At 45.3% G+C, this 18,034-nt stretch overlaps 1 protein-coding gene across 1 annotated transcript; it reads left to right on the top strand.

Annotated features, from left to right (window-relative positions):
* Positions 1-3,065: 3,065 nt before the first annotated feature.
* LOC136398227 (zinc finger protein 331-like) lies at positions 3,066-17,404 on the top strand. Its single transcript, XM_066372592.1, is given in 7 exon segments — positions 3,066-3,191; positions 3,849-3,959; positions 5,315-5,341; positions 6,893-7,019; positions 7,606-7,780; positions 16,320-17,061; positions 17,063-17,404. Coding segments are annotated over 7 exon segments (1,650 nt in total).
* Positions 17,405-18,034: the final 630 nt, after the last annotated feature.

Below are 18,034 nucleotides of genomic sequence, written 5' to 3' on the forward strand. Positions count from 1 at the left end.
CAGTTATTTCAATGTTTTTGACTGTGTTCCCTGTGCTGTACTTGACATCCTTGTGACTATGTTGTAACTGCCATTTTGTATTGCTGATCATCTCACCCTCTCACCCCATTCCAACCCTCCTCTCTGCATGCCCTTTGTTCGTACTGTCATTCTCCAACGCAACTCGGATCCCAGTTGGTCCTTGCAGCTGAGTTGTGTTTCCTTGCCTTCCTGCCTTTCCGTCTTTCTTTCTTTCTTTCTTTCTTTCTTTCTTTCTTTCTTTCTTTCTTTCTTTCTTTCTTTCTTTCTTTCTTCCTTCCTTCCTTCCTTCCTTCCTTCCTTCCTTCCTTCCTTCCTTCCTTCCTTCCTTTCTTTCTTTCTTTCTTTCTTTTTTTCTTTCTTTCTTTTCTTTCTTTTCTTTCTAAGAGAGAAAAGAGGGGGCGAGAAGGAAAAAGCAGGAAGCGGCCTTGGCTGGTTGGCTCAGCGGTAGAGCGTCGGCCTGGCGTGCGGGGGACCCGGGTTCGGTTCCCGGCCAGGGCACATAGGAGAAGCGCCCATCTGCTTCTCCACCCCTCCCCCTCTCCTTCCTCTCTGTCTCTCTCTTCCCCTCCCGCAGCCAAGGCTCCATTGGAGCAAAGATGGCCCGCGTGCTGGGGATGGCTCCTTGGCCTCTGCCCCAAGCGCTAGAGTGGTTCTGGTCGCAACATGGCGATGCCCAGGATGGGCAGAGCAGAGCATCGCCCCCTGGTGAGCAGAGCTTCGCCCCTGGTGGGCGTGCCGGGTGGATCCCGGTCGGGTGCATGCGGGAGTCTGTCTGACTGTCTCTCCCTGTTTCCAGCTTCAGAAAAATGAAAAAAAAAAAAATCTGTCAAGGCCCTGGCCGGTTGGCTCAGTGGTAGAGCGTCGGCCTGGCGTGTAGAGGTCTCGGGTTCGATTCCCGGCCAGGGCACACAGGAGAGGCGCCCATCTGCTTCTCCACCCCTCCCCCTCTCCTTCCTCTCTATCTCTCTCTTCCCCTCCCGCAGCGGAGGCTCCATTGGAGCAAAGATGGCCTGGGCGCTGGGGATGGCTCCTTGGCCTCTGCCCCAGGCGCTAGAGTGGCTCTGGTTGCGACAGAGCGACGCCCAGGAGGGGCAGAGCATCGTCCCCTGGTGGGCAGAGCGTTGCCCCCTGGTGGGCGTGCCGGGTGGATCCCGGTTGGGCGGATGCGGGAGTCTGTCTGACTGTCTCTCCCCGTTTCCAGCTTCAGAAAAATACAAAAAGGAAAAAAAAAATCTGTCAAAATATTTTCTTAGTTTTCACAACTGGAGAGAATCTCTCCTGGTATTAAACCCAACCTTTGCAATAAAGATAGGAAAGTTTTGATCTGTTCTTCATGAATAACCAAATATCACAGTTTGGAAGGACTTTCAGCAGGATGAATTTTCAGAGCATCAGGAATGCACACTGGGGGAGATAATAAAATACAATGAATAAGCTGATATTTTTAATAAACACTCCAATACATTACTAAATAACACTATTAAACATCAGACTATATGCATTTAAGGGAAATCTATTTTAAAATGAGATTTCAATTTAAAAACTTTTTGAGTTTGGGGGCGGGGAGAAGTATTTATTTGTTGTTCCACTTATTTATGCACTCATTGGTTAATTTTTACATGTGCCCTGACCAGGGATCAACCCACAACCTTGGTGTATTGTGAGGATGCTAAGCCATTGAATAACTGGACCAGAGCCATCTAAGAAAAATCATACAATGTGTCAAAGTTGTAATCCAACATTCAATCTTTGCGGTGTCATCACAATATTCTTCAAATTTTTTTTATTGATTGGTATTCAGGCGGGGATGGCGGGGCCAAGAGAAAGAGAAACAAGGATTTCTTGCGCCACTCATTTATGCATTCATTGCTCCCTTATTATATGTGCTCTGTCCTGGTTACCCACAGCCTTGGTGTACTCTGGACGACATTCTAACCAACTCAGCTACCCGGCCAGGGACTCATCATAATACTAACTTTGGGGGGCGGGGGGGGATCTTACAAATTTTATTACCTTAGTCAAATAGCAAGACCTACAAAAAACTAACCCATGAGGTGGAAGTGAACCAAGGACGTGCCTGTCCCAGTTCCGCTCCCTGCACTCCTGATTAGTTAGTATTAACGTCCCCACCCAATAAGAAAGGGCTCAGTCGGCGATCCCCTAGCACGCTTTTGAGACGCTACGCACGCGCACTTTCTTACGGATCCGAAAGCGGCTTGGAATCCGGAAGGTACCGCAGGATCTGGAGACGGTCTTCCCGGTTTAAACCCGCTCCTCCCGGTCCCCATTCTTGCACGCACGCACGCGGGTAGCCTGAGAGTCGCTGCGCACGCCGAGAGCCCCGCTCCCGAGCCCTCAGCGGTGAGTGCGTAGTCCCGGTGAGAGGCCTCAAGCCTGCCCGCTTCGCTGCCGGGTAGGGGCTCTGTGTCGGTTTCCAAGAGGCAGCCCTCCTATCCGCCCCCCCCCCCCCCGCGGTTTTTAATTTAAAAAAAAAAAAAATTTATTTTTTATTTTTTACAGAGTCAGAGAGAGGGATAGACAGGGACAGACAGACAGGAATGGAGAGATGAGAAGCATCAATCATTAGTTTTTCATTGCGCATTGCAACACCTTAGTTGTTCATTGATTGTTTTCTCATATGTGCCTTGACTGCGGGCCTTCAGCGGACGGAGTAACCCCTTGCTGGTGCCAGCGACCTTGGGCTCAAGCTGGTGGAATTTTGCTCAAACCAGATGAGCCCGCACTCAAGCTGGGCGACCTTGGGGTCTCGAACCTGGGTCCTCTGCATCCCAGTCCCACGCTCCTTCCACTGCGCCACCGCCCGGTCAGGTTCCCCCCCATGGTTTTTAAAGTCCCGGGAGACCGACTTGGGCGCTGGAGATGGACAGTGTGCGCCCTTCCCCCACCCGGCCTCTCTCGTCCTATAGAACCTGTACTGACCAACCCCCCCATCCCCCACCCCCGGCCCTGGGGACCTGCGGACCCCCTCCTGAGACCCCACCCAATTTAATAAGAGGCCCAGGTCCAGGAAGAGCACACTCTCCATGGGGCGGGGATTCGGGCGAGAACGCGGGGTCCCCAGAAGAGCCCCCGGCCCCGCGCGGGGAGGGCTGTGTGGGAGCGGCGACAGCGAAGGGGCCCCGGGGACACGCAGAGCGGGGCTGGGAGGGGTCAGGGGATGGAGAGAGACACGGGAGGGGGAGGAGAGGTCAGTGAGGGGCCATGAAGAGACAGCAACGTGGGAGTGGGGGGGGGGGGGGACGGGACGGGACCACGACGGGGAGAGTGACAGTAACCGAGGAGAGGAGCGAGAGGGGAAGAAAGGGGAGAAACCCCCAGGAGAGGGAGGGGCCCGGAGAGAAGGGAGCAGGGAGGGGGCTGGGGAGCAGAAGTGGGGGCGCAGGACGGGGCACTTCAGAAAGAGGGAGTGGCTCAGAGGAGGAGAGCTGGGGGAGCGAGGAGGGACAGAAAGGGGGCGTTAGGGATGGGGGAGCCGAGGGACAGACAGCTCTGAGTCAGCCTGTGGGGGGGGGGGGGCAGGAAAGACCAACAGGTGCAGCGGGAGACACGGGAATGAGGGTGAGGGAAGAAGCTGTTGACATGCGTGCTTGGTGATAGGAGCACTAACAAAGATTGTGGAGAAAGAGCATCTGAAGAAGAAACAGGTTTCAGGAGTTTCTCGTAACAGGTGTAGAGACAGGAATAGAGAAAAGTGGAGAAAGCAGCGGAGGAGGGTGGGAAACACAGGAAAAGGAGCCCAGAGATTAGTAGAAAGTTTCCTGGATTCATTTGTTTGGTATTTTTTTGTTTGTTTCTTTGTTTTTTAGAAGAGAAAATTTACTTATTTAGAGGTTACAGAAGTACAAGAAGTAGATTCAAGAAACAAGTTTCTGAAGGAGAAGAGGAGCCCTCAGAGCTTAGGAGGGAGACAGGCAAAGGTGAGTGGGGAGGCACAGACACGCTCCAGAGAGGAGAGCGCCCGGGATGCATTAGTGAGAGTGGGGAGCAGGGATGGTCAGGGGAGGTGACAGGGTGTTGTGTTGGGTTTGGGCGTTCAGGAGAGCAGCGCCAGTTCTCATTGCTGTGGGAATGTGTGGACGTCTGAGGGAGGAGACAGGTGAAGACAGAAAAATAATACAGTGTGGTCTCCCTGTAGGAGCACTTTTGTGTGACTCCAGTGAGGAAGGACAAGAGAGTGTGGCCTTTTCAACATTCCCAAGTCTCATTTGTGAGTGTGGTGGAAGTGGATGAAGGGGCTGTGTGGACACCTGTGAAGGCACTGTCTCGAAATGCAGACTTGGCTCCTCAACATATTGTTGCCTGAGAGAACAAGCAGGAGCAGGACCAGGACAGAATGGCTGCTTCTCAGGTAAGCGATGTGTCCTGGGCAGAGGCTGTGTTTGCTTTTCCTCCTAACTTCAGTGGATTTAGGACCCGCAAACTTTAGTTCTTTACTTCTGGTGTTCCTGCCTAATGAGGTGGTTTCCATTTACTTTTTTTTTTTTTCTTAATTGTCAGGGTCAGCAGCTTATACTGTAAACTTCCCTCCTTTGTCCCAGAGCCTTCTGTGCCTTCTCTCCATCCAGGCTCCCTGAGGGCGTGAACAATTCTCACCATGAATTAATGACCTTCAACTACTGAAAACATCCCCTTTGTGACACATCAACCTGGGAGGGGATGTCCAACATCCCTATGGGGATGGGTCAGAGGCTCAGGTATCAAATAGAAAGGCTTTAGGTTCATGTGGCTGCAGCGTCAGCTCTGTGGGACAGGATTAAGGAAATGCACCTTCTATGGGTCAGAATAGCTGAGGAAGTTCTGACAGAGAAGAGCAGCTAGAAGAGACTTGCTCACTAGATCGCTGAGAACGTCTTGCTATTTAAAGGAATGTTAAGGAACAGAAGGTGGGGGGGTACATGTAGATGGACGTTTGCAAAATTACTTTTGTGATCATTTTCTGATGATTTCCTTATTTGTGTTGTTTGCCTACAATGTCACAGCAGATAGCTCTCCACAAATGTGTATAAAAATTTTCAAACTAATTAGAGACAGAAGTCAATAGCTTCAACTTTTCTATTATCATGGGTGTTTTTGCTACTGTGTTTATGAAAAACGAGTATTATCCTCAACCTATTCATGACATTTACAGAATCACAAAATAATCCTGATTTTATTATATTTTCTGTCACTTTTAACTTGTACCTAGTTTCCCTATGTATGTCTGTGTTCATAATGTGTTAACATGATTCGAGCTGTTTTTTCCTCTTGCTTAAGCTGTTTTTGTTATTCTCAGTTACAGAAACTTCTAAAAGTGCTTAAGGTTTGTTATGAGTATTGGCCTACGTTTGTTTTTTCTTTTGAAAAATTGTAGATTGTTTCAAGTAAAACTCAAGGTCTACCCTTCGCTATATATTTCACAAAACAGTCTCACAAAAAAGGAAGAACATCTTGTTCTAAGACTACATAGGTGTAGTAAATTTGTGGTTACTATGCATTCTATTTTGTGAGATCAACAAATTCCATTAAAATTTCAGCTCAAGCCTGACCTGTGGTGGCGCAGTGGTTAAAGCGTTGACCTAGAATGCTGAGGTCGCTGGTTTGAAACCCTTGGGCTTGCCTGGTCAAGGCACATATGGGAGTTGATGCTTCCTGCTTCTCCCTCTTTTTCTCTCTCTCTCTATTTCCCTCTCTCCCTTCCTCCCTCTTAATCTCTCCCCCTTTGTCCTCTCTAAAATGAACAAATAAATAAAAAATTAAAATTTCAGTTCAAAGTCGCGTATGAATTTTTTCCTGTGTCTTCTTTCCCTGTGTTATCAGAAGTATGGCACATGGGCTGGAGTAGTTGATATCACTAGTCAAAGGGGAACTTCTTCGATATGTGGAAACAACTATCCCAGAACTCCTGGGTGAGAATGAGCATTTTTAGCAAACTGTAGTTCACTATTGACCACGTCAAGATTGAAAAAGTACTTAACACTTCCAACTTGCCAGGACTTTTCCACCTGAGAAATATGTACAACTGATCATGAATGATACAGATACAACACAGACAAACCCACGTGCCTGGTGCATTAATATTATTGATTGATTCGAGAGAGAGAGAAAGCGATGAATTTGCTGTTTCACCTTTTTATGCATTCATTGGTTGCTTCTTGTATGTGCTCTGACCAGGAATTGAACCTGCAACCTTAGTAGATCAGCAGAAGCTCTAACCACCTGAGCTACCAGGTTGCAGTGGTGCCTTCATTTTAAAGTTCATCTTGAAAAGTCACGTCTATGTAGTGCATTTGTGGAAATGTCATACTTTTTACTAACTGTTAGAAAATACGTTAGAGAGTATTACTGTGTGAAAGATTTAAAAAAAAGAAGATAAAATTTTTTTTGAAAGAGAATATTGCTGCCTGACCGGGTGGTCACGCAGTGGATAGAACTTTGACCTGGGACACTGAGGACTCAGATTCAAAGCCCCAAGGTCAGTAGCTTGAACTCATGGTCCCCGGCTTGAACATGGGTTTATAGACATTACCCCATGGTCACTGGCATGAGCCCAAAGCTTGCTGGCTTGACCCCAACGTCCCTGGTGTTAGCAAGGGGTCACTCACTCTGCTGTATACCCCTGGTCAAGGCATTTAGGAGAAAGCAATCAGTGAAAAACTAAAAGTGCCATAACTGAGTTGATGCTTATAATCTCTCTCAAAACAATTTGTGTGTCCCTGTCTCTCTCACACACATACACAAAATACATATTGCTGGGTGAAAATGATATTATTGAATTATTTTCTCCTAGGGCAAAACCACTTCTGACCCTGTTTTCATGTTAGGTGACATTAACTCAGAACGTGGACCTTTGGTAATGTGTCTTTTCTTTTAGAAACAATTAAACTTCAGGGATGTGACTGTAGATTTCTCTCAGGAGGAGTGGGAATGCCTGGTCCCAGCTCAGCGGAAACTGTACATGGATGTGATGTTGGAGAACTACAGGAACCTGGTCTCCCTGGGTGAGGATGACTTCCTGAGTTTTTTCTCTACCTGCAGGGTTTTGTTTCATTCATTAAGGGGAACATCACATGGGAGCTTCTGCCTTGCAGGGTAGATTTCAGAGTCCTGCCTTCTGAACAAATATGGGGGTTTGCTGGTGTAGAAACAAAGGCTTCATGATGCACATTGATTAGAACTCTGTGTGTATGAAAACTTACATGTTGTCTAGAACAATTAGGTGCTATCAGAAAACATTTTGGAAAGTTATTTTCTAGAACATTTTAATGATGTACCATGTCTTCTCACCTGGGCAGATAATGAACTGGAAATGGAAGAATCTATAATAAAACTCATGTTCCCTTTTTTAATAAGTATGTCTTGCTCTCTGTAAGTCAGTCCTGGCCCTCTTCTTAGAGCAAATGTAGGAGCAGTGGGATGTGAAGGAAAAAGAAAATATCCTTCCACCCAGGTAGGTGGGGTGAGGAAGCAGATGAGGCCGGGAAGAGATCTAAAGATCATGGAGGAGGCCAGACCTTACAGTGTGGTTGGGAAGCTGCTGCAGTGGAAAGGGCTGTGAGAGGCCCAGGTGTATCCCTGTTGTCATAGAGGGACAGCTGGTCTCCAACACATCCCGTGCTCCTGCGTCCTCTCGGGACTCTGCTTTTGTTCCAGTGACCTCCGTCATCACATTAGCAGTGGGGGCCAAGTCTTCCCCTTGGACTGAGAGCTGCCATGATGACTCCTCTTCCATAGCTTTGGGCACCACAGAAAACCTGTGCACGTACCTGAGGAATTACACGATAAGCTTTTTTCTCATTTGGAGTTTTTGATGGAAGTGGTTGAGATCCTGAAATTGGATGCAGAAATTTCAGGAACCCTGGGGACAGATGTCATGTTTTCAGATATATCATTTTTTTTTGTGACAGAAACCACGGAGAGAGCCGGAGGGACAGATAAAAACAGACAAATAGGAAGGGAGAGAGATAAAAAGTATCAATTTTTCATTGCAGCACCTTACTTGTTCATTGATTGCTTTCTTATATATGCCTTGAGTGGGGGCTACAGCAGAGCGAGTGACCTCTGGCTCAAGCCAGCAACCATGGGGCTGAAGCCAGCAACTCTGGGGCCATGTCTATGATCCTCCGCTCAAGCCAGCAAACCTGTGCTCAAGCTGGTGAGCCCATGCTTAAGCGAGCGACCTCAGGGTTTTGAACCTGGGTCCTCTGTGTTACCCGTCTGATGCTCTGTTCAAGCCAAGTTTATCATCTCTAATCCTGTGGAGGTTTCCCACAAGACCCTACAGACTGCAGACTTGGTGATTTCATCACAACAAAAAGCATTGTGTGTTCTCTGATTCTCTGTTTCACTTCAAAATGTTCTTTTGCTTAGTATAAATTATCATTACAAAATTTCAGTCTGGACCCTGGCCTTTTGCCTCAGTGGAAGAGCATTGGTTGTTTTTTTTGTTGTTGTTGTTTTTTGTATTTTTCTGAAGCTGGAAATGGGGAGAGACGGTCAGACAGACTCCCGCATCCGCCCGACCGGGATCCACCCGGCATGCCCACCAGGGGGCAACACTCTGCCCACCAGGGGCGTCGCTCTGTCGCGACCAGAGCCACTCCAGCACCTGGGGCAGAGGCCAAGGAGCCATCCCCAGCGCCCGGGACATCTTTGCTCCAATGGAGCCTCAGCTGGCGGGAGGGGAAGAGAGAGACAAAGAGGAAGGAGAGGGGGAGGGGTGAAGAAGCAGATGGGTGCCTCTCCTGTGTGCCCTGGCCAGGAATCGAACCCAGGACCTCTGCACGCCAGGCCGATGCTCTACCACTGAGCCAACCAGCCAGGGCCAGAGCATTGGTTTGATGTATGGATATCATGGGTTCGATTCTAGTCGGCATACAGGGGAAGTGACCATCGGTTTCTCCACCCTTCCTCTTCCCCCTTCTCTCTCTTCCTCTCCCTTTTTTTTATTTTTTTATTTTTTTATTTTTTTTCATTTTTCTGAAGCTGGAAACAGGGAGAGACACAGTCAGACAGACTCCCGCATGCGCCCGACCGGGATCCACCCGGCACGCCCACCAGGGGCGACGCTCTGCCCACCAGGGGGCGATGCTCTGCCCATCCTGGGCGTCGCCATATTGCAACCAGAGCCACTCTAGCGCCTGGGGCAGAGGCCAAGGAGCCATCCCCAGCGCCCGGGCCATCTTTGCTCCAATGGAGCCTTGGCTGCGGGAGGGGAAGAGAGAGACAGAGAGGAAAGCGCGGCGGAGGGGTGGAGAAGCAAATGGGCGCTTCTCCTGTGTGCCCTGGCCGGGAATCGAACCCGGGTCCTCCGCACGCTAGGCCGACGCTCTACCGCTGAGCCAACCGGCCAGGGCTCTCTTCCTCTCCCTTTTTTTCCTCCTACAGCCATGGCTCAATTGGCTGCACTGTACTGTCCTTGGGTACTGAGGATGGCTCTGTGGTGTCTCCACCTTAGGTGCCAAAATAATTGCGAGCGTGGCCCCAATGAGTAAAGCTTAGCCCCAAATGGGGGTTTTCAGGTGGATCTTATTGGGGCGCAAGTCTGTCTATCTCCCCTCCTCTCAGAAAAGAAGAAAAAATCATTTCTGGTCAATTTTTAATTGTCCACATTAGAGTAATTTCATGTCTCTATGTATCTCATGGAGTCCTTCCATAGTCACTGCCATAGGTGACCTTAGAGGTGGGAAAGTGTCCACTGTTACCTGCTTTTGTCATCACTGTCATTCTGCAGTTCTTTTGTGCAGTTGAGAGCTGCCTGGGACTGTGTCCTTTTCTGTTTTCACTTTTTTTTTTTTTTTTCTTTCTGAAGCTGGAAACGGGGAGAGACAGTCAGACAGACTCCCGCATGCGCCCGACCGGGATCCACCTGGCACGCCCACCAGGGGCGATGCTCTGCCCACCAGGGGGCAATGCTCTGCCCCTCCGGGGCATCACTCTGCTGTGACCAGAGCCACTCTAGCGCCTGGGGCAGAGGTTAAGGAGCCATCCCCAGCGCCCGGGCCATCTTTGCTCCAATGGAGCCTTGGCTGCGGGAGGGGAAGAGAGAGACAGAGAGGAAGGAGGGGTTGGGGGTGGAGAAGCAAATGGGCGCCTCTCCTATGTGCCCTGGCCGGGAATCGAACCCGGGTCCCCCACACGCCAGGTCGACGCTCTACCGCTGAGCCAACTGGCCAGGGCCTCTGTTTTCACTTTTTGCTGAGATCTTTGTCATATTTGTGCTTTTGGATTCACAAATACTGATACAATATATAGGTTTGCTCCCTTTTAGTAAATGGGATACAGCATTATTGGGCACTTCATATTTAGGAAGTGGCTTTGTTCCTTAATTCCAGTTTACTTCAGGCAAAAGCAATGATGAGTGAAAGGTTGAAACTGATGTGGCCGGTCCACTGGGGAGGCGGGAAATCCTATTGTCGGTCTCCCTTGGCAACTGGCAGGCCTTTATAATCCCCTATGTCAGACCTGCAGAGAACTCCAGCTGGACGGCCTTATTCCATATGAGATAGTTGACAGGCTAAACCCCTTCCCAGGTCTGTGGGTGGGTACTGGGGAGAGCTGAACCAAAAACACAGGCTGATACATTCAAAAAGAAAAATTGATTTAATACGCCTGGGTGCAGGCAGACAGACAGACCAAATGCTATGTCAGCAATGAGGAGGGCTGGAGTAGGGTTTTTATAGGTTAGTTAGGGGTCTTGGAAAAAGCAGCTGACGTCGTTACCTCTATAGGTGTAAGGTAATATTTTTTGTTTGTGGATTGGAGTGGTACCACAGCTCCTCCAAATTGACTCTCTCCCCATCTGACTGTCTAAAACGGGTAGTCAACCTTTTTATACCTACTGCCCACTTTTGAATCTGTTAGTAGTAAAATTTTCTAACTGCCCACTGGCTCCACAGTAATGGTGATTTATAAAGTAGGGAAGTAACTTTACTTTATAAAATTTATAAAGCAGAGTTACAGCAAGTTAAAACATATAATAATAATTAGTTACCAAGTACTTTATGTTGGAATTTCTTTAAGTTTGGCAGAATAAATCTTTATAAAACAACTTACTATAGTTAAATCTTATCTTTTTATTTATACTTTGGTTGCTCTGCTACCGCCCACTATGAAAGCTGGAATGCCCACTAGTGAGCGGTAGGGACCAGGTTGACTACTACTGGTCTAAAAGAAGTCCTGGTTTGGTTCAAAGGTCCTAGCTGGGCTTCAGGTGAACCAGTACCTCCTCCTCCCACGAGTTTGCAGTGGCTGATCTATCAGAAGAGGGCATCTTTGGGCCTGTGGCTGGGCTTTAACAAACAACTATTGTGATTTAAAACTCCCCTAATTGTCAGCTCCCTTCCCAATGTAAGTTTTCCCTGACATTTCTGCAAAGATAAATTTTTGCTCCATTTCAAAGTAAGAACCAGAAAGCTGTTGAGAGAGAGAGTAGCAAGCAAATTAATTACAACCTCACAGTGGAGAATGAGAATGTTCTGCTTTGAGCCAAGATGATGAGGAGAATTTGTGTTTGAATGGGGCTCTGGATTTAAGCCTAACAATGAGGTCTCTCTCTCTCTCTCTCTCTCTCTCTCTCTATATATATATATATATATATGACTTTATTTTAGAGAGAGAAAGCAAGAGAGAGAAGGAGGGAGAAGCAGGAAGCATCAACTCCCATATGTTCCTTGATCAGACAAGCCCAGGGTTTCAAACCAGCAACCTCGGCGTTCCAGGTCAATGTTTTATCCACTCTGCCAACACAGGTCAGGCTTATTGAGGTTTTACATTTGCTTTCTCAGCATGTTCCTTTATTGTGGTATACTTAATCTGAAATAATTAAAGATTAGTCTTTCATATTTTACAACTTTCTAATGGTTTCTTTATTTAGAAATGAAGGGGTTTTGTGTGTGTGTGTGTGAATTGAATTACAGCCTATACATTTTTGTAAGAAAGCTAAAGTACATTAAATGAGGAAAAGTTTTTCATGTCCTTTAAATATTTCTTTTTCTTTTTCTTTCTTTTTTTTTTTTTTAGGAGAGAGGGCAACAGAGAGGGACAGATAGGGACAGACAGGGAGAGAGATGAGAAGCATCAGTTCTTCATTGTGGCACCTTAGTTCATAGATTATTTTCTCATATGTGTCTTGATCAGGGATCTCCAGCCAAGCCAATGACCCCTTTCTCAAGCCAGCAGCCTTGGGCTCAAGCCAGCAACCTTTGGGCTCAAGCCAGTAGTGACCATGACCCCATGCTCAAGCCAGCATCCCTGCACTCAATATGGTGAGCCTGCACTCAAGCTGTCGGCCTTGGGGTTTTGAACCTGGGTCCTATGAGTTGCAGTCTGATACTCGATCCACTGCGCCACCACCTGGTCAGGCTAAATATGTCTTTATTAAAATTATACTTGACAATTATTTTGAATGATTTGAATGCATTGTCTGAGAAATTTTTCTGCTGTATAATACATGTCATGATGTAAACTTTTTGCTGTTTGAGGGTTCACTTAGGTTTTTTTGTTTGTTTTTTACAGAGGCAGAGATAGATAGGGACAGACAGATAGGAATGGAGAGAGATGAGAAGCATCAATCATCAGTTTCTCGTTGCGCGTTGCGACTTCTTAGTTGTTCATTGATTGCTTTCTCACATGTGCCTTGACCGCGGGCCTTCAGCAGACCGAGTAACCCCCAGCTGGAGCCAGCGACCTTGGGTCCAAGCTGGTGAGCTCTTTGCTCAAGTCAGATGAGCCCGCGCTCAAGCTGGCGACCTTGGGGTCTCGAACCTGGGTCCTTCCGCATCCCAGTCTGATGCTCTATCCACTGCGCCACCACCTGGTCAGGCGAGGGTTCACTTAGTTTTAACGTACAGTTATATAGAAGGATTTTTTATCATTGGAACTTTTCTATAATATTCAAAATTTGGAGATAAATGTGTTCTTGGTTTACATTTTTTTCATTCAATATTATTTTGAACTAGTTTCTGATGTACAGGATAGTGGTTAGACCTTCATTTACTTTACAAAATCTGAAAATATTCCCCATGATATTTCTGGGACCCAGCATAGTTAATACGGTATTGTCTACTATAGTCCCTGTGCTGCACTTTACATCCTGTGACTGTTCTGTAACTTCCAATGGGTTCTCAATTGCTTCAACTTTTTGTCCCAGTCTTCCAGCTCCCCTGCTCTCTGGCAGCCATCATTCTGTTCACTGTATTTGTGAATCTGTCTCTGGTTGTTTATTTATTTATATTCTTTAGAGTCCACATATAATTGACATCATATGGTACATGTGTTTCTCTGCCTGACTTATTTCACTTAGCACAATACCTTCTATGTGAGTACATGCTAAAAAGTTTCATTCTTTTTTATAATGTATTTATTTCTTCACATTTATTTTCACATTCTTTATCTTTTTTTTCTTTGTTTAAGATGACACTCTACCTTGGTTTTTTTGTTTTTGTTTTTACCTAGAGTGATAGACAGTAAGGGAGAGAGATGACAAGCATCAGCTCATTGTCGAGTCACTTTAGTTGTTCATTGTGCCTTGACTGGAGGGCTCCAAATGAGGCAGTGATCCCTTGCTGAAGCCAACAACCTTGGACTTCAAGCCAGTGACCTGGGGCACAAACTAGTAACCATGGAATCATGATGATCCCATGCTCAAGCCAACAACCTTGATGTCTTTTATTTGTTTATTTTAATGAGAGAGAGAGAGAGGGACATTCAGTCAGGGAGAGAGATGAAAAGCATAAACTCATAGTTGTGACACTTTAGTTTGTCTATTGATTGCTTTCTCATATGTGCCTTGACCAGGGACCTTCAAGCTAGCAACCCTGTGCTCAAGCCAGCGAGCATGGGGTCATGTCTATAACCCCACTCTTAAGCCAATGACTCCACAGTCAAACTGGTATGCCCATGCTCTAGCCAGTGACCTTGGAGTTTTGAACCTGGGTCTTCAATATCCCAGGTTGGCACTCTGTTCACTGCGCCACCGCCTGGTCAGGCCTGGTGGCCTTGCTCTTAAACTTTTTACCCTATGCTTAAGTCAAATGAGCTCACACTCAGACAGGAGACATCAAAGAATCGGACCTCAGCATCCCAGGTTGACACTCTATCCACTGCACCACCACTGGTCAGGCTCTTTCTGTTTTTGATATCTTCAGTATTGCAGTCTTTGTGTGTTTGAACAGTTACTTTTTTTTAGTAGTCAGTACACTGCATTGACCATGTGCTACCATTCTCTTGGCACTCTGTGTCATGCAGAACAGAAACAGGTCTTTCAAAAAGCAGCAAAGCAGCTGGTTCATTGAACACACTGTATTGTTATGTGTCTCTCTTGAGAAGTCACTGAGAATTGGGATTTTTTTATAATATTGCCATTGTGTGCCAGGGTATTTGAGCAGGTATTGTCAGTAATAGAAGCAGATTTTCATTCCTCTCTGATGTGACTTTTCCTTGTTATTACCTTTCTTGGTCTTGCTTTGAACTCTTAATCTGTTTTTGGAGTACTCAAAATGTAATTTTGTCAATAATTACTGGCACATTCATTCACCTTGTGTCATAACTGTGAACATTTATTTTGTATCTCTCAGCTATGCCAAGTGAAGACAACCAGACCTTGTTACAAAAAATAAGAATAGAAGATTTCTTCTCTAAAATAATATTGGTAAGATATGGAAGGTGTGGTTTTGATAATGTACACTTTATGAAAGCCTTGGGATTTTAGAAAGAGTGGTGAGAACAAAGGATGTTAATATGGACAAAACTAGCCTGAGGCAATTATTTTTTGTTGTTACTTATTTATTTAGAGAGGGATGGGGAGAGAGACAGTGACAGACATTGATCTTTTTTTTTTTTTTTAATTTATTTTTCTGAAGTTGGAAACGGGGAGGCAGTCAGACTCCCGCATGCGCCCAACTGGGATCCACCCGGCACACCCATGGGGGTGGGGGCGATGCTCCGCCCATCTGGGGTGTTGCTCTGCTGCATCCAGAGCCACTCTAGCACCTGAGGCAGAGGCCACAGAGCCATCCTCAGCGCGCGGGCCAACTCTGCTCCAATGGAGCCTTGGCTGCGGGAGGGGAAGAGAGAGACAGAGAGGAAGGAGAGGGGGAGGGGCAGAGAAGCAGATGGGCGCTTCTCCTGTGTGCCCTGGCCGGGAATCGAACCTGGGTCTCCTGCATGCCAGGCCGACGCTCTACCACTGAGCCAACCAGCCAGGGCCAACATTGATCTTTTCATGTATGTGCCCTGACCAGTGATTCAGCTGGCAAACTTTGCAAACTCGGATGACGGTATAACTAAAGGAGGGTTTAAGCCACAGTAGGATACTTATTATTATTTTTTAAATGTTCATTGCACTCTGGTCTGTTTGCTCAATTGGTTAAGAGTATCATCCTGAAACAAGAAGGTTGTGGATTAATTCCTGATCAGGGCACACACAGGAAGCAGCCAATGAGTGGACAACTGGGTGGAACAACAAATGAATGCTTTCCTTCTTCCTCCTCTAGATCAAAAACTATTTTTTACAATTACATATTCTTGAAAAGGAAATTTAGAAAAGATAGGAACTAATGTAATGTATGGAGTAAATAATCATTTGATTCAGTTTAAATACATGGCGAGGTTAAACTTTTCAATCAATGATTTCTAACAGATTTATGATGCACTTGTAAAATTTAAATGTGATCAGTTTGGCAAGTACTTTAACAAGGGATCCTTCTTCCACCAAAAAATGTTCTTTTTCATTTCAATGTCTATAATTTTTATAAACATGGTGGCATATTTTATACAACCATCATAGTTTAATAGATATCACAAAATAGTTCTTTGGGATAAAGTGTACATGTTAAATGAAATGATAGGTTTCACTATTTCACTAAAGCCTTGTCTATCTTCAATGATTACTAGAGTACACATAATGGAGAGAGAAGTTACCAATGCAATGAACGTTGGAAAAACTTTAACCAAGAATTCATTCCGAATCAAAACGAGAAAACCCCATTTCCAGAGAACCATTATGAACATGGAAAAGTGTTTGACCAGATATCACATTCTAATAGTTATCAGGTTATTCATGTTGTGTAGATAACAAATGAACAAAGTAAATGTGTCAAATCCTTTAAGCAATTTTCAGATCATACTGAAGATGAGAATATTCATACTGAGAAGAAAGTTTACACTTATAATTTATGTAAGAGCGCTTTTAGTGAAATATTCAATGTAAATAGACTTTAGAAAGTCCATAGTGGAGAAAAACTTTATAAAGAGTGTGATAAAACATTTAATTGGCATTCATACCTTACTTTACCTGAGAGAAATATTCACACTAAAGCAAGACCTTACAGATGCAGAGAATGTGGCAAAGCCTTTAGCAGTTCCAGGACCCTTACTGAACATCAGAGAATTCATGCTGGAGAGCAGTCTTATAAATGTATAGAATGTGGAAAAACCTTTATGTGGAAGTCACAGCTTACTATACATCAGAGAAGTCACACGGGAGAGAAACCATACAAATGTAGGAAATGTGACAAAGCCTTTAGAAGATCATCAGATCTTACTCAGCATCAAAAGATTCATACTGGTGAGAAGCCCTCTAAATGTGGAGAATGTGGCAGAGCCTTTAGCAAGCCATCAGCTGTTATTCAACATCAGAGACTTCATACTGGTGAGAAGCCCTATAAATGTAGAGTATGTGACAAAACCTTTAGCCATTTCTTAACTCTTATTTATCATGAGAAAATTCATACTGGAGAGAGGTCTTATAAATGTTTAGAATGTGGCAAAACCTTTATCCGGAACTCACAGCTTATTATACATCAAAGAATTCACACAGGAGAGAAACCATACAAATGCAGAGAATGTGGCAAAGCCTTTATAAGTTCGTCACTTCTTCTTGAACATCAGAGGGTTCATACTGGTGAAAAGCCCTTTAAATGTGGAGAATGTGACAGAGCCTTTAGCAGTTCCCCAGCCCTTACTAAACATAGAAGAATTCATGGTGGAGAAAAGCCATATAAATGTAGAGAATGTGGGAAAGGCTTTAATGCACTGACAACACTTACTGAATGAACATCAGAGTATTCATACTGGAGAGAAGCTTTACAAATGTGAAGTATGTGGCAAAGACTCTACCTGGTGTAAAGGTCTTACTGCACATGAGGTAATTCATACTGGAGTGAGACCTTACAAATGCAGTGAATGTGGCAAAGCCTTTAGCCGTTCCTCAGTCCTTAATGAATATCAGAGACTTCATACTGAAGAGAAGCCCTATCAATGTAGAGAAGGCGGCACAGCCTTTAATTGCTTCTCAAACTTGACATCAAAGAATTCACACAGGAGAGAAGCCTTACAACTGAAGAGAATGTGGCAAAGCCTTTGGCCAGTTTTGAAACCTTGCTGATCATCAGAGGGTTCATACCGGACAGAAATGTTACATTTGTAGAGAGTGTAGTAAGGTTTTTGCTTGGCTGGGAATCTTACTAAACAGAGAATTCATTCTCAAGAGAAGCCTTACAAATATGGACGTTGTGGCAAGACCTTAAATGACTGCTCTCATCTTCCTGAACAACGGAATACATACTGGAGAGGCACCTTGCAAATATAAAGTATGTGGCAAAGCCTTTCACTTGTGCTCAAAACTTGCTCACCATTGCAGACTTCATGATGGAGAGAAACAGTAAAAATGTCAGTAATTTGGCAAAACATTTAACCTTTGTTCAAGCCTTATTGAACATCAGAGAATTAAGTCTTTTAAATGCAATTTATGTTCCAAAGTCTGTCCTTACACATATTTTACTCAACATCTGATAATACTGGATAGAAGAGGAACAGACATAAAGAACATGGAAGAGCTTTTTGCATAATGCTAACCTTACTCGACACCCCTGTAAGCAACAGAATTTCTCACACATCAGGGCTTTCACCATGTATTGCCCTTAAATAAGTTCTCTGCATAACTTGCCAAAACCTTGCTGTTTTGATTTAGTTTGAAAAATCTAAAGTTAGCTCAAGAATCCCTAGGAGTCTGCAG

This window comes from Saccopteryx leptura, chromosome 3 (assembly GCF_036850995.1).
Source record: "Saccopteryx leptura isolate mSacLep1 chromosome 3, mSacLep1_pri_phased_curated, whole genome shotgun sequence".
NCBI classification, from domain to species: Eukaryota; Metazoa; Chordata; class Mammalia; order Chiroptera; family Emballonuridae; genus Saccopteryx; species Saccopteryx leptura.